Source organism: Microcaecilia unicolor, chromosome 2 (genome assembly GCF_901765095.1).
Source record: "Microcaecilia unicolor chromosome 2, aMicUni1.1, whole genome shotgun sequence".
Classification (NCBI taxonomy): domain Eukaryota; kingdom Metazoa; phylum Chordata; class Amphibia; order Gymnophiona; family Siphonopidae; genus Microcaecilia; species Microcaecilia unicolor.
Genome location: NC_044032.1, coordinates 528,497,016 through 528,509,384, shown reverse-complemented (window position 1 = coordinate 528,509,384; position 12,369 = coordinate 528,497,016). Strand labels below are relative to the sequence as shown.

At 40.9% G+C, this 12,369-nt stretch overlaps 1 protein-coding gene across 3 annotated transcripts in view; it reads right to left on the bottom strand.

Annotated features, from left to right (window-relative positions):
* LOC115461459 (protocadherin-7-like) overlaps positions 1 to 12,369 on the bottom strand; it is a 1,080,138-nt gene that overhangs the window by 554,474 nt on the left and 513,295 nt on the right. For 2 of the 3 annotated variants that reach the window (XM_030191264.1, XM_030191265.1), the window contains exon 3: positions 2,122 to 2,338. In XM_030191264.1, the coding sequence (XP_030047124.1) occupies positions 2,122 to 2,338 (217 nt within the window). The remainder of the gene's footprint in view (positions 1 to 2,121; positions 2,339 to 12,369) is intronic. The other variant, XM_030191266.1, reaches the window with a different exon arrangement.

Below are 12,369 nucleotides of genomic sequence, written 5' to 3'. Positions count from 1 at the left end.
TTTCAAAGGATTCTAAGTGTCTCACATGTTACAAAACTGCTATCTTATCCTAAAACTACCCATTCAAAACTGAACCTACTGGAAATACAAATGGGTCCTTTTTACTAAATTTTGGCAGGTTTTGAAGTTAATGCACATTTACTGTGACAATTTACATGCAGTGACTGCAAACACTTTGCAAAATTGAAGGGGATGTGGCCTGCGTCTGCTCTATATTTACTGCACAAGGCAGACACTTATTGCACCACATGGCACAGTGTTACATGCAGTAGCAGATAGTGTGGGAGAAACTGTACTCCCTGCCACTGCATGTAATGTAGGTCCGGGAAGGTGATGCTTTCCCCTCCCCCTGCCTTGTGTATCCCTCCCCACCAGTCATACTCCCGAATCCTTCCACAGTACCCAATCCCTACCCTGCATCCTCCAAACACAAAAGATATCCTGCAATCTGTGAAAAAAAGATTGTGACTTCCTGACTCATGTTCAAGACTCCCCTACACTTTCTGATTCAAATAGAAGACCCCCTTGCATCCCTCTATTATAACTAAAAGATCCCCTGTACTCCCTAATACAATTTAAAGACCTCTCCACAAGAACTCAAACCCCAGATACACTAACTCTGTCCTCTCAGGCCTAATCTCCCCACCTCACCCCTGATCTACTCCTAGGACTCACTCTGGGGTCAGCATTGGTGGCCAGTGGTCTGATACAGAAGCAATCCTCTTCTGTTGTTGCCCAGTTTGGCGCTCTTCTCCAAAATTGTGCCTGCCCCTAGTGGTTGTCTTGTGGTAATATCATTAAGGGTCATCCATTCATATAAGGAAGACTACTGCTAGGGGGCAGGCAACATTTTTGAGGACAACACTGACCCAGGCAGCAGTGAAGGAAGATCTTTGACATCTGGGACCACTGGCCGCCAATGCAGACCTTCAGGGAGAATACTGGGGGTACATTGGTGGGGGTAGGCCTGACAGGGGGCAGAGTTAGTGTGTCCAGGGGGTTGGGTTGCTGCAGGGGGATCTTCAAATAATGACGGGGAGTACAGGGGATCTTTTCATTGTAACAGGGAGGTGCGAGGTGGTCTTCTACTTGTGCCAGGAAGTGTGTGTGTGTGTGTGTGGGGGGGGGGGGGGTCTTGAACATGTGTCAGGAACCATGTGGGGGGTTTGACCATGTGTCAGGGGATATTTTTGTTGTGAAAGCCAGACGCAGGAAAGAAATTGGGTGCTGGGGGTGGGTTTAAGAATGTTACTGGAGGGATCGGGGGGGGGGGGGGGGATGCACAAGGGCGGGAAGAACTCCATGGCACCAACACAGCCAGCACGCTGCACAACCAGACTGCTGGTAGCGCAGCTGCACTTACCACCTCATCTTGAGGTAGTGTTACTTTCAGCTGCTTTATCGGCAGTTGTGACAGCTAGCACATGATACTGTCCTGTGCACTAGCGGTCACAGCCAGCCATACCTTCACCCACCCATGTCATACTTAGATCCTGTCCACTCCCGAATTAGGCAGCTAGCTTGATGGCTGCCTTGTTAACACAGGAGACAGTACAATGGTTCTGCATTACTGTCTACCACTTGGTAAACGCCCCACTGGCTGCATAACGCATCTTAGAAAAAAGACCCCATAATGAGAATTAGATTCAAGGTATAGTAATCCTCTTGTTTTTACAAATCAGAGCTGAAGAACACAGCATTGCTCTTTTGTCTTCGCTACCCATGAGAAACAGAGAAAGAGCTACATTGTAATTGGAATAAACTGCATTTTTGCAGTTTGGAACAACTATAAATTTAGGATTAATACAAATCATATGGAAAATATGTTGCCTTGACATATTTCATCTGTTGAAAGATTTCAATTTTATTTACTTGTTAAACTGGTTTACCCAAAGTACTAATATAAACTTTTAACTCTCAAACTGAATTCTTAAATGATGATGTTAATAGCAAAACTGTGATTTTACAATTTTTATCTCAGAGCATAAGTAATCAATTTTATTTAAACTAATTTATCTCCTATTTATCTACTTTTTGAATTCAGACTGGCTTGTTTTCAGTGCTATTTATTGTGGCTTACTAATGTGATTATATGTGTGAATTTTGTGTGTTTGCCCCTACCATTTTCCATATGCTCTGCCTCACCAACACTGCCATCCGGCGTAGTCCTTTCGTAGTTGTCCTCCGGGAGTGGAAGAGCCCCCAGTCTTGGGCCAGATGAACTCTTACTGCTTGGGGTCTCTGACTCTTCCAGACCGCTGTCGTAGCAGCTCTGCAACGAGCCTTGGTGTGGGTCCTGAGGCTGACTCACAACAGAAAACGTCACTCTACGAAATGGCTGCAAAGAGAAAAGAGTCTGAATGTCACTCAACAGTTACAATTTTTTTAGATGAGATTTTATTACTGGGAAGTCTGATGACATCTTATAAATGGTAAAAGGTTCAGCAAAATTTAACAAAATGCTGATGCGTTTGATTTCTCTGTAATATATCAGCTGTTTAGTTGAATTAGTATAAGTCTGACAGCGCATCTTAGTTCTGTTACCATATGTCAAATTAATACTATTTATGTACCAGAAATATGTGAGATGTGTGAGCATTGCTTACATATTGCAATGTGAGATCCTCCATTTTTAGTCAAGTACTAACAGATTAAAAAATAAAACTGCAAATTAATGCAAAAGAAAATTAATTCCATATTTCTTCATTAGTCCACACATATGTCTAATCTATACTATCTAAGTTCCATTTGAAAATCAGGAATGTGTGAGATGTGTGAGCATTGCTTACATATTGTAATGTGAGTGCCTCCATTTTTAGTCAAGTACTAACAGATTAAAAAATAAAACTGCAAATTAATGCAAAAGAAAATTAATTCCATGTTTCTTCATTAGTCCACATTATGCAAGAGTAAGGGGGAAATAATTTATGAACAAAAGCTTCTGGTCTTAAATCAGAACAGTTAAGCAATCTTCCACTACATAGTCAACAATATGCCACATATGCTCCAAGCCATCAGCGACACAAAAAGATTCTCACCACCTGTCCCCTCACATATGCCGATGCACTCGCATTCATGCAGCCTGCCTCAAGCCTGCATAAAATTTGTCATGCACAAGCAGCTTCCTTCTCACATGCATGTATATCACATACATAACCAGTGATGCACATGCAATCTAACACACACACAGATAACAGGGGTCCTTCTACTAAAGTGCACATATGGAATTAGCGGGCACTAATGATTAGCACACGCTAAATACCACGGTGCCCACTATTCCCAGGATTCTACATATGGGGGCTCTTTTTTTTTGCATCAATTTTGAGTTACCACTTGGCTACCGCATGGACCTTGCAATAATTCAATTTTTGACGTTCGTCTGATACGCACACAGGAAAATATTATTATTTTCTGGCGCACAGGCAGTAATCGGGTGGTAATTGGCATTTTACGTGTAGACCATTACTGCCTGGTTACCGCATGAGACCTTACCGCTACATCAATGGCTGGCGGCAAGGTCTCAGACCCAAAGTGGACGCGTGGCAATTTTCATTTTGCCGCATGTCCATTTTCAGCCAAAATTTTTAAGAATCATTTTTTACAGGTGCACTGAAAAATTATTCTGCGTGCACCCAAAACACACATCTACACTACTGCAGGCCATTTTTCAGTGCACCTTTGTAAAATGGCCCCATGGAGCCTTCATTTCTTCATTGAAATCGAAGCATGGTCTATAACAATGCGCATAACTTAACTTGTAAACCACCGGCTAAATTGAGCGGAGGTAGGCACATTAAACTAAAGCTGAATATAGAAAAATGCCGTTCAACTTATAACACCATGATTGTTTGGATTTTCAGAATAATTGGCCTGTGATCCTGAAGGAGAAGCAATAATTCGAAACGCTAGCCGCCGTAAAGTACAGTCACTGTCTGGAGAAACACATTGAGATCAAGACTATAAAGCTAAGTCTGAAAGTTATGTTAGAACGTTATTATAGTCTAGAAATTTGAAACACAGTTAAAATTTATTTGAGAACCCCATTTAGGAGGTTTTTTGCCGATGATGAGGAAGTCCAACTCCTATCAAACTATTGGTTGAACAAATAGGAGTTTGCTCGAGGCTTTTTTCCTCCTTAGTAAACACAAGTGTGCATTATTATTTAGAACCCTGAGTAGATTCATATGGTGATTTAACTAGTACAGAGGTTCAGTCTGACTATTGATAACATAGTTAAAATAAACATCTAAAACTAAATTATCACATTACTCAAAAACCTAATAAAAAATCATAACACTATTATAATTAAAATATCAAGCTCAGTTTCTCTGTTCCCGAGACTGTGTCCTTACCCAATAGTATTCCTCCAGCTACTACTGTCAACTGTAGTTTTCAACTAACTTTTACAAAATCTATGTCATTTCTCTTTCTAAAATTAACATGTAACCCCAATAACCCAACTAACCCAACAAACCTTTGTGTTGAACATTGAGAAAATACATTCCCCCCTCCATTTACTAACACACAGAAATGCAAACACAGCCCATTCAAAGTGAATGGGTGTGACAGCATTAGCAAACGGCAACCGCTATGTAGTGGTAGCTTAGTAAACAGGGGAGTTATGTTGTTATTTGTTAACTGACTTTTCAAGGAACTTCACCCAAAGTGATGTACAACATAACTAAATTGGCTATGAGCACAAAGAATTATAGCAAGTAAAAAAAAAAAAAAAAGAGTGGTGAATCTTACAGGTGGACAACAGTCAGAAAAAGAAGCGAGGTCCAATAAATGGGTGAAACTCAGGATGTGCAAACAAAGTCAGTTTCTTAGAAGCAATCAAGGAAAGGTATAATAGTTAGACTCAAATGGACTTGACATAGCTGTATTTTGGCAAGTGTGCCTGTATCTGGAGTCAATCAATTTGTCCTAAATAGATTTTTAAAATAGGAACTAATCATAGGAACTAGTCAGTATATAATTATATGTAATAAATCAGTCAAACCATAGCACATTGAACTAGTAATAAAGTTAAGTGGGTGGTACAGTTGTAACAGATCAGTCTGTATATATTGGTATGCATAAGAGAAAGTTATGGGAAAATGGCAAGCATAAATAAAAACAATTTCTTATGTATAAATTGATTTTACATATTACAATATTAGTTCTTCCATTTTTAGTCAAGTACTTTCAGATTAAAAATTAAAACTGCAAATTAATGCAAAAGAAAATTAATTCTATGGGCATAAACAAGAGAGGATAGCATACAGGGGTTCTTTTACTAAGCTGCGGGAAAAAGGGCCCTGCGGTAGCGGCAGGGGCTGTTTTCCCCGCAAACCAGGGCCTTTTTTACTGCAATGGGTAAAAAGCCCCTAAAAAAATGGCCATGCAATTAGAGTACTCTTACCGTGTGGCCATACAGGGGAAGCATTAAGGTGGTGGTAAGGGCTCCCATGCTAACCGGGGTTAGCACCACACTATTAAATGTATAAATATTTTCCAGCACGCCAGAGCTGGAACTACCACTGGCAGCTGCATTGGACCAGCGGTAGTTCCAGGATAGCCTGCAGTAAGCCCAGAGTGACTTAGCTGCTTTAAGGTGGTCATTTTAGAAGTGCTATTTGTGCATTTAAGGCCTGGGGATGTACCATCTAAGAGTAAAAAAATAAAAACAGATGGCTGAATCAGCTTGAAAAGAAAGAACTACCAGTCTTTAATAAGAAAGAGAGAGAAAACAAAAGAAGAAATACTGCTTCTATCAAAAGGTATGAGAATCAACTGAAAAACCTAATCATAAAAATATCTTGTCTAAAGGCCCCAAAGGCCTAGGCTGTAGCCTTGTAAGCCTGCCAAAAACAATGGGTTTTAAGGGCCACCTTAAATTGTTGCTACGGAGATACTGTTATATAAGAGCAGCCAAACTGGGTCACACTAATGGTCCATCTAGTCCAGTATCCTGTTTCCAACAGAGGCCAAGCCTGGTTACAAGTTCCTGGCAGAAACCCAAATCATAGCAACATTCCATGCTACCAATCCCAGGGCAAGCAATTGTTTCCCTATGTCTGTCTCAATAGCAGACTATGGACTTTTCCTTCAGCAACTTGTCCAAACCTTTTTTAAACCCAGATACGCTAACCGCTATTACTACATCCTATGGCAAAGAGGTCCAAAGCTTAACTATTCGTTGAGTGAAAACATATTTGTTTTAAATGTATTTCCATGTAACTTCCTTGAGTGTCCCCTAGGCTTTGTACCTTTGGAATGATTAAAAAATCAATTTACTTCTACTCGTTCTACACCATTCAGGATTTTGTAGACCTCAATCATATCTCCTCCTCCATCTCTTTTCCAAGCTAAACAGCCCTAGCCTCTTTAGCTTTTCTTCATATGAGAGAAGTTCCATCCCCTTTATCATTTTGGTCACTCTTCTTTGAATATTTTCTAATTCCGCTATATCTTTTTTGAGATACGGCAATCAGAACTGAACGCAATACTTATTCACCATCCCTTTCCTAATAATTCCTAGCATCCTGTTTGCTTTTTTGGCCGCCACCACATATTGAGCAGAAGATTTCAGCATATTATCTTCAACGACACCTAAATCTTTTTCTTGGTTGCTGATAAGAGAAGAACATTCAATAAACTAGGAATAAGGGATCAGATAGCATGAAAGAATAGGAGGTTGTTCCATAAGAAGAATCTTATCAACCAGTGAAGACTGCAAATGTTATGCACAATTCAACAGGAATCCAATGTTCAGACTTGACAAAGGTAATCAGCTTAATAACCATATTCTGCAGAACCTGTAAATGTCTAATTTATTTTTGGCAAAGTCTTAAAAAAGGTATTACAGTAGTCTAAATGGGATATTACAAAGCATGCACGAGAATCTGAAGGTATTTTGACTAGGAGAGGTCAAATTGAGAAAATATGCCTCAATTTGTAGAAACATTTAATAACCACAGAACATATGAGAGTGGAATGTCAAATCAGCATCAAACATTACTCCTCAGGAAAACTTGGGCGCCCCGTTCGATTATGTCCCTCCAAGTGTGATATTTATTTGACAAAAACAATGAGTGTGGAAGTCACCAAAAAACAAATGTCCAAGACTGTGAATAAGCATAAAAAGTCCAATAATGATAATATCTAGCAATTTTATTCATCCGTATTCAGTGAAACTTCAATCCAGTTACAGCAATAAGACCCAACACAGGCCGTGTTTCAGCATGCAAGCCTTTGTTAGGGGTCCTTCTATAATTGTTGCACTTATGGGTAGAAAGAGTTTAAAATCAAAACTGAGGATAAACTATCCAGCTTATAATCGAAACTTTTCGCCGGCGATCTTCCGACACAAATCGGGAGATCGCCGGTGATTTCACAAAAGTGGCTAAAAGCGTATAATCAAAAGCTGGTTTTTTAACAGCATCGCTGCTTTCCCGTCACCTTGCCGGCGAAAGTTCAAGGGGGCGTGTCGCCGGCGAAGCGAAGGCGGGGCAAGGGCGGGCATGGCCGTGGCTACCAGATGGCCGGCTTTCGGCGATAATGGAAAAAAAAATGCAGCGTTAAGCGGTACTTGGCCAGGTTTACTTGGTCCTTTTATTTTCACGACTAAGTCTCAAAAAGGTGCCCCAACTGACCAGATGACCACCGGACGGAATGGGGTATGACCTCCCCTTACTCCCCCAGTGGTCATCAACCCCCTCCCATACTACAAAAGTTAAAATGAAAACCTTTTTTGCCAGCCTGTAAGCCAGCCTCAAATCCTGTACCCACCTCCATGACAGCAGAATGTGTTGTATCGTCTGACAGCCTTTCCATGGTTGCGATGTGGCTCTTGAGTGAGTGTGACACCTTTTCTGTTAGGTGCCCTGCAGAGTCACATCAGCAATGCATTGTGGTGGGTGTAGGGTACTGGGCTATACTCCCATGGTGCTTTTCCCCCCTGCTAACTGGGTCAGAGTGTGCCCTGTTTTGTTTCCGGTAGTCCATGAGTTTTAGATCCCTTTCATGTGTTACCCACGTTAGAAAACGTTATTACCTTGAATGTTGCTGAAAGAGGGCATTGTACAGCATTCTACCAGCTCGGACCTACTGCTAATCTCAGTACCAGGGAGACTCTTTGTGCCAGTGGGGCACAACCTCTGATCTGCAGTTAACTGTGAGTAAAGGTGCTTATTCAAATAAAGCCCTTTTTCAAAGACATTAGTCTTCAGGTGTCAACTGCTTTGCCAAGGTTATACAGCAGCAACAAGTCCTAGAGGCCTGAGTGTGTGCAGGTCTCTGGAGCACTTTTAGTGGGTGCACATTTGTGGGTAGGGGGTTTGGGGGGGGTCAGCACCCACAGTAAGGGAGCTATGCATGTGGGAGCTATTTCTGAAGTCCACCACACTGACCCCTAGGGTGCCCAGTTGGTGTCCTGGCATGTAAGTGCACTACAAATGCTGTCTCCTCCCACGACCAAATGCCTTGGATGTCGCTGGGTTGGAGATGGCCGACATTTTTTTCCATTATCGCTGAAAAACAAAACCGGCCTTCTCAAACCCAGCAACATCCAAGGCATTTGGCCGGTCTAAACCGTATTATCAAAAAAAAAAGATGGCTGGCCATCTTTTTGATAATACGGTTCAGGCCAGCTGTTGTGCCACCGCCAAAATAGATCGCCGGCAACCTATTTGGCCGGCGACATTCGATTATGCCCCTCTATATCACCTATTTCAATGCTGAAAGCATGCACCATGCACATTCAGCACTACTCAAATATATTATTGGACTGTTTATGTTTATTAACAGTCTTGGACATTTGTTATTTGGTGACTTTTCTTTGCTTTTGTCCTTTGACTTTTTATGGAAGACTTGGTTTCCTTCCTTTTTTTAAATATTCATTTGAATCTGCAATGTGACGGTTACTACAGTAATTAGCTTATTATCCAATTACCCATGGATCTCAAGTAGATAGCATAATAGGAAAATTTGGACATTTGAACTTGTAAGTATATAATGAATGAATGACATTTCCAAAGTGTAGTTTACTTTAGGAGTCTTTATTACCATATTCTCAAGTAATGTATCTATTAGTTTTGTTCTTTTATAGATTTGCTTTCTGAGAAAATGAGATCTGAGGTAATGGCTAGTCCAAGGCAATGCAGGCCAGAGGCAGTAACAGGTCCACATAGTGGCAGTGGTAGGCCTGAGGTGCTGAACACACACAGTTAGCATAACATGTATGAGACCAAGGGTGTGGGTGAGAGAGAGGCTGAGGACAATGGCCAATGAGATCCAAATATAGCTGAGACTTGTCTTATCCAATAGAGGGTGGTCAAACAACAGGTCAGTTGGTATACTCTGAAGGGACTGTTAAAACTCCTGCAGTCTAGATCTGTCCTTATCATGCTCTGTCAATGGATTATGGGAGAATGATTTACAAGAATATGATAAGCAAAAACATCTCAAATGAAAGGTCTCACTGACAAATAGGCTAACTTTCAATTTTGTCAATTTGCCGGGTTCTTTGTTTAGATCTACTGCATCAGGACATCGATATTTACCTATGGTCAAGTGAACTAAGCTAAAAGTCTATAATTTCACAGATGTTTGCACATAATTGAGACCCCCCTTTTACTAAGGAGTGATCATGTTTTTAGCGCGAGCGAAAATTGTGGGCACGCTAAACGTTAGAGACGCCAATGCATTTCTATGGGCATCTCTAACGTTTAGCACGCCCACAATTTTAACGTGCGCTAAAAATGTGAGCATGCCTTAGTAAAAGTGGGCCTGAATGGGCTATCCCCATTGGCCACATGGGCAAACCACCTCACGTGTGAAATATGGGTTAGCTCACTTGTCAGTAAGACCATCCAAATAAAGTCTTAATGGTTTATAGACAAGCTGAAGTTTAAAGAGCCAATTCATATAAGGAATCTTGTCAACAAGGGCTGAAACTCTGCAGCTAATAAATCCTGGAAGTGAACTGCAGACCTGCACAACTGAGCGTGCTGCTAAATGTAGTTCAGAAGGCTGCACTTCCACTGGTGCAACTGGCTTTTAGATTTTAATTCATGTGCTGCTTAGAATTCAGCACATCTTAATTTTAACTGGTCAGAACTAGTCTTCCCATCTGTGATTCTGAGGTACTGCCATCACTCTAAAGCCCTGACAATTACTTGAGGATTTTAGTTTACACATGCCACAGTAAGGAAAGTTCAGTTCTTGAATCCTTCAAAGACTAGTAAAGGCTTCTTCACAAGACAGCATAATGCCAGAAAACATACACTAACACAGACACGCCTGTAATCACAAAGAAAAGATATAAAACCTTTAACTTATGCCCATCCCTTCTAAATTATCAGCACACAAAAATTATATGGTGTACTCCAGCAAATGTGAAATACAAGGCAACATCCCTTCAAGGAGTTACACAGCTGTTTGTTTCATCCATTATAGATGATTAAGTCACTGCCTACAAGGCTTCACCACTCATGAGTAATAGTCATTCATGACTAATGAGATAAAAACATGCCTATAACTATTTGCAGGGCTGTATCACCCCTACGCATTCTGTTTTTCATCAGTGTTATTTGTAGGATTTGGAAGACAATCTATAATTTGAAAAAATAAAAGTAATCTTAGTCATTTGACTCTTCTACTGTGTTAACTTAAAAGTCTTACATTAGATGTGAATAGAGAAGATGTAGCAGGTACCACATGCTACCATTAGGACCACACACTCAGTGAGACCAATTATGGAAAGGTCTATACTGACTTGAGTACCTATATATAGGTACTTTAAAGGGGATAAAGTTAGGTACTCAGCACTGATTTCTACAGTTTGACATTAAGAGGTTAATTTTGTAAAATAGGTGCTATTATTTATGTGCCGATTACATATGTAAATGATTAGAATAAGGGATGGGATTTGATATACTGCCTTTCTGTGGTTATAATCAAAGAGGTTTACATATTATGTACCTGGGGCAATGGAGGGTTAAGTGACTTGCCCAGAGTCAGTTCTCAGGCTGCTGCACTAACCATTAGGCTACTCCTCCACTCCAGGTATGAGGGATGAGGGAAGTGTGTGTGTGTGTGTGGGGGGGGGGGCAGTAGTGCTCCCGCAAACCATAAAATCTCAAACAATAAATGTTAAATATTAGATGTGGACCTTTAGCAGTGCTGTTCCCAGGTTGACTCAAGGGAATCCAGAGTGCACCAATATCTTCATCGGTCCCATTAATCACTCTTACCTTCAATCATTTTATTTATCTACACTGTAGAAATCTCTTTTATCATTAATTTTCATTTTAAATCAAAGTATTAAATCACTTATCCAGGAGTAGATAAGGGAATCAGTGCTGACACATGTATTGCCAAATAGCTGTTTCAAGGCTTTCCCCTCTCACGATATTCCAAACTGGTTCTTTGATTTCCCTACTGTTTCCAGTTTGGAGTATGGTGAAAAGGGAAAACCTTGAAACAGCTGTTTGGTGAAACATATGTCGGCACTGATTCCTGTATGATTATCTACTGCTGAGATAAGTGATTTAATACTTAGATATAAAATTAAAATTAATTATATAAAAAAGAGTTCTACATTGTGGATGAATAAAATGATTGAAGCTAAGAGTGATTAATGGGACCGATGAAGATATTGGTGCACTCTGGATTCCCTTGAGTCAACTTGGGAACAGCACCGCTGAAGGTCCACACCTAATATTTAACATTTATTGTTTGAGATGTAATGGTTTGCGGGAGCACTACTGCTATAGTCTATGAATATATGATCCTAGCAACCTCAATTATTATCTGTTAAAATTTGACAATTTGGATACTATTAATGATTAGATGGCATATAAGTGTCAATCAGGCTTATTTTTGAAAGAGAAGGGCGCCCATCTTTCCACACAAATCGCAAGATGGACGTCCTTCTCACAGGTTCGCCCAAATCAGCATAATCGAAAGCCGATTTTGGGCGTCCTCAACTGCTTTCCGTCGCGGGGATGACCAAAGTTCACAGGGGCGTGTTAGAGGCGTAGCGAAAGCGGGACTGGGGTGTGCCTAACACACGGGTGTCCTCAACCGATAATGGAAAAAAGAAGGGCGTCCCTGATGAACACTTGGACGACTTTATCTGGTCCTTTTTTCCTTACGACCAAGCCACAAAAATGTGCCCTAAATGACCATCCTGCTTATAATCGAAAGAGAAAAACGCCCAAGAGCCGACCTAAATCGGGAGATGGACGTTAATCTCACAAAAACGAGTAAATCCATATAATCGAAAGCAATGTTTCAGTGCGTCCGTGTCGCTCGTACGTGGACGTAAAAACGCCCAAATAAGAGGCGTGTCGGGGGCGTGTTAGGGGCGGTGATACGACGTGG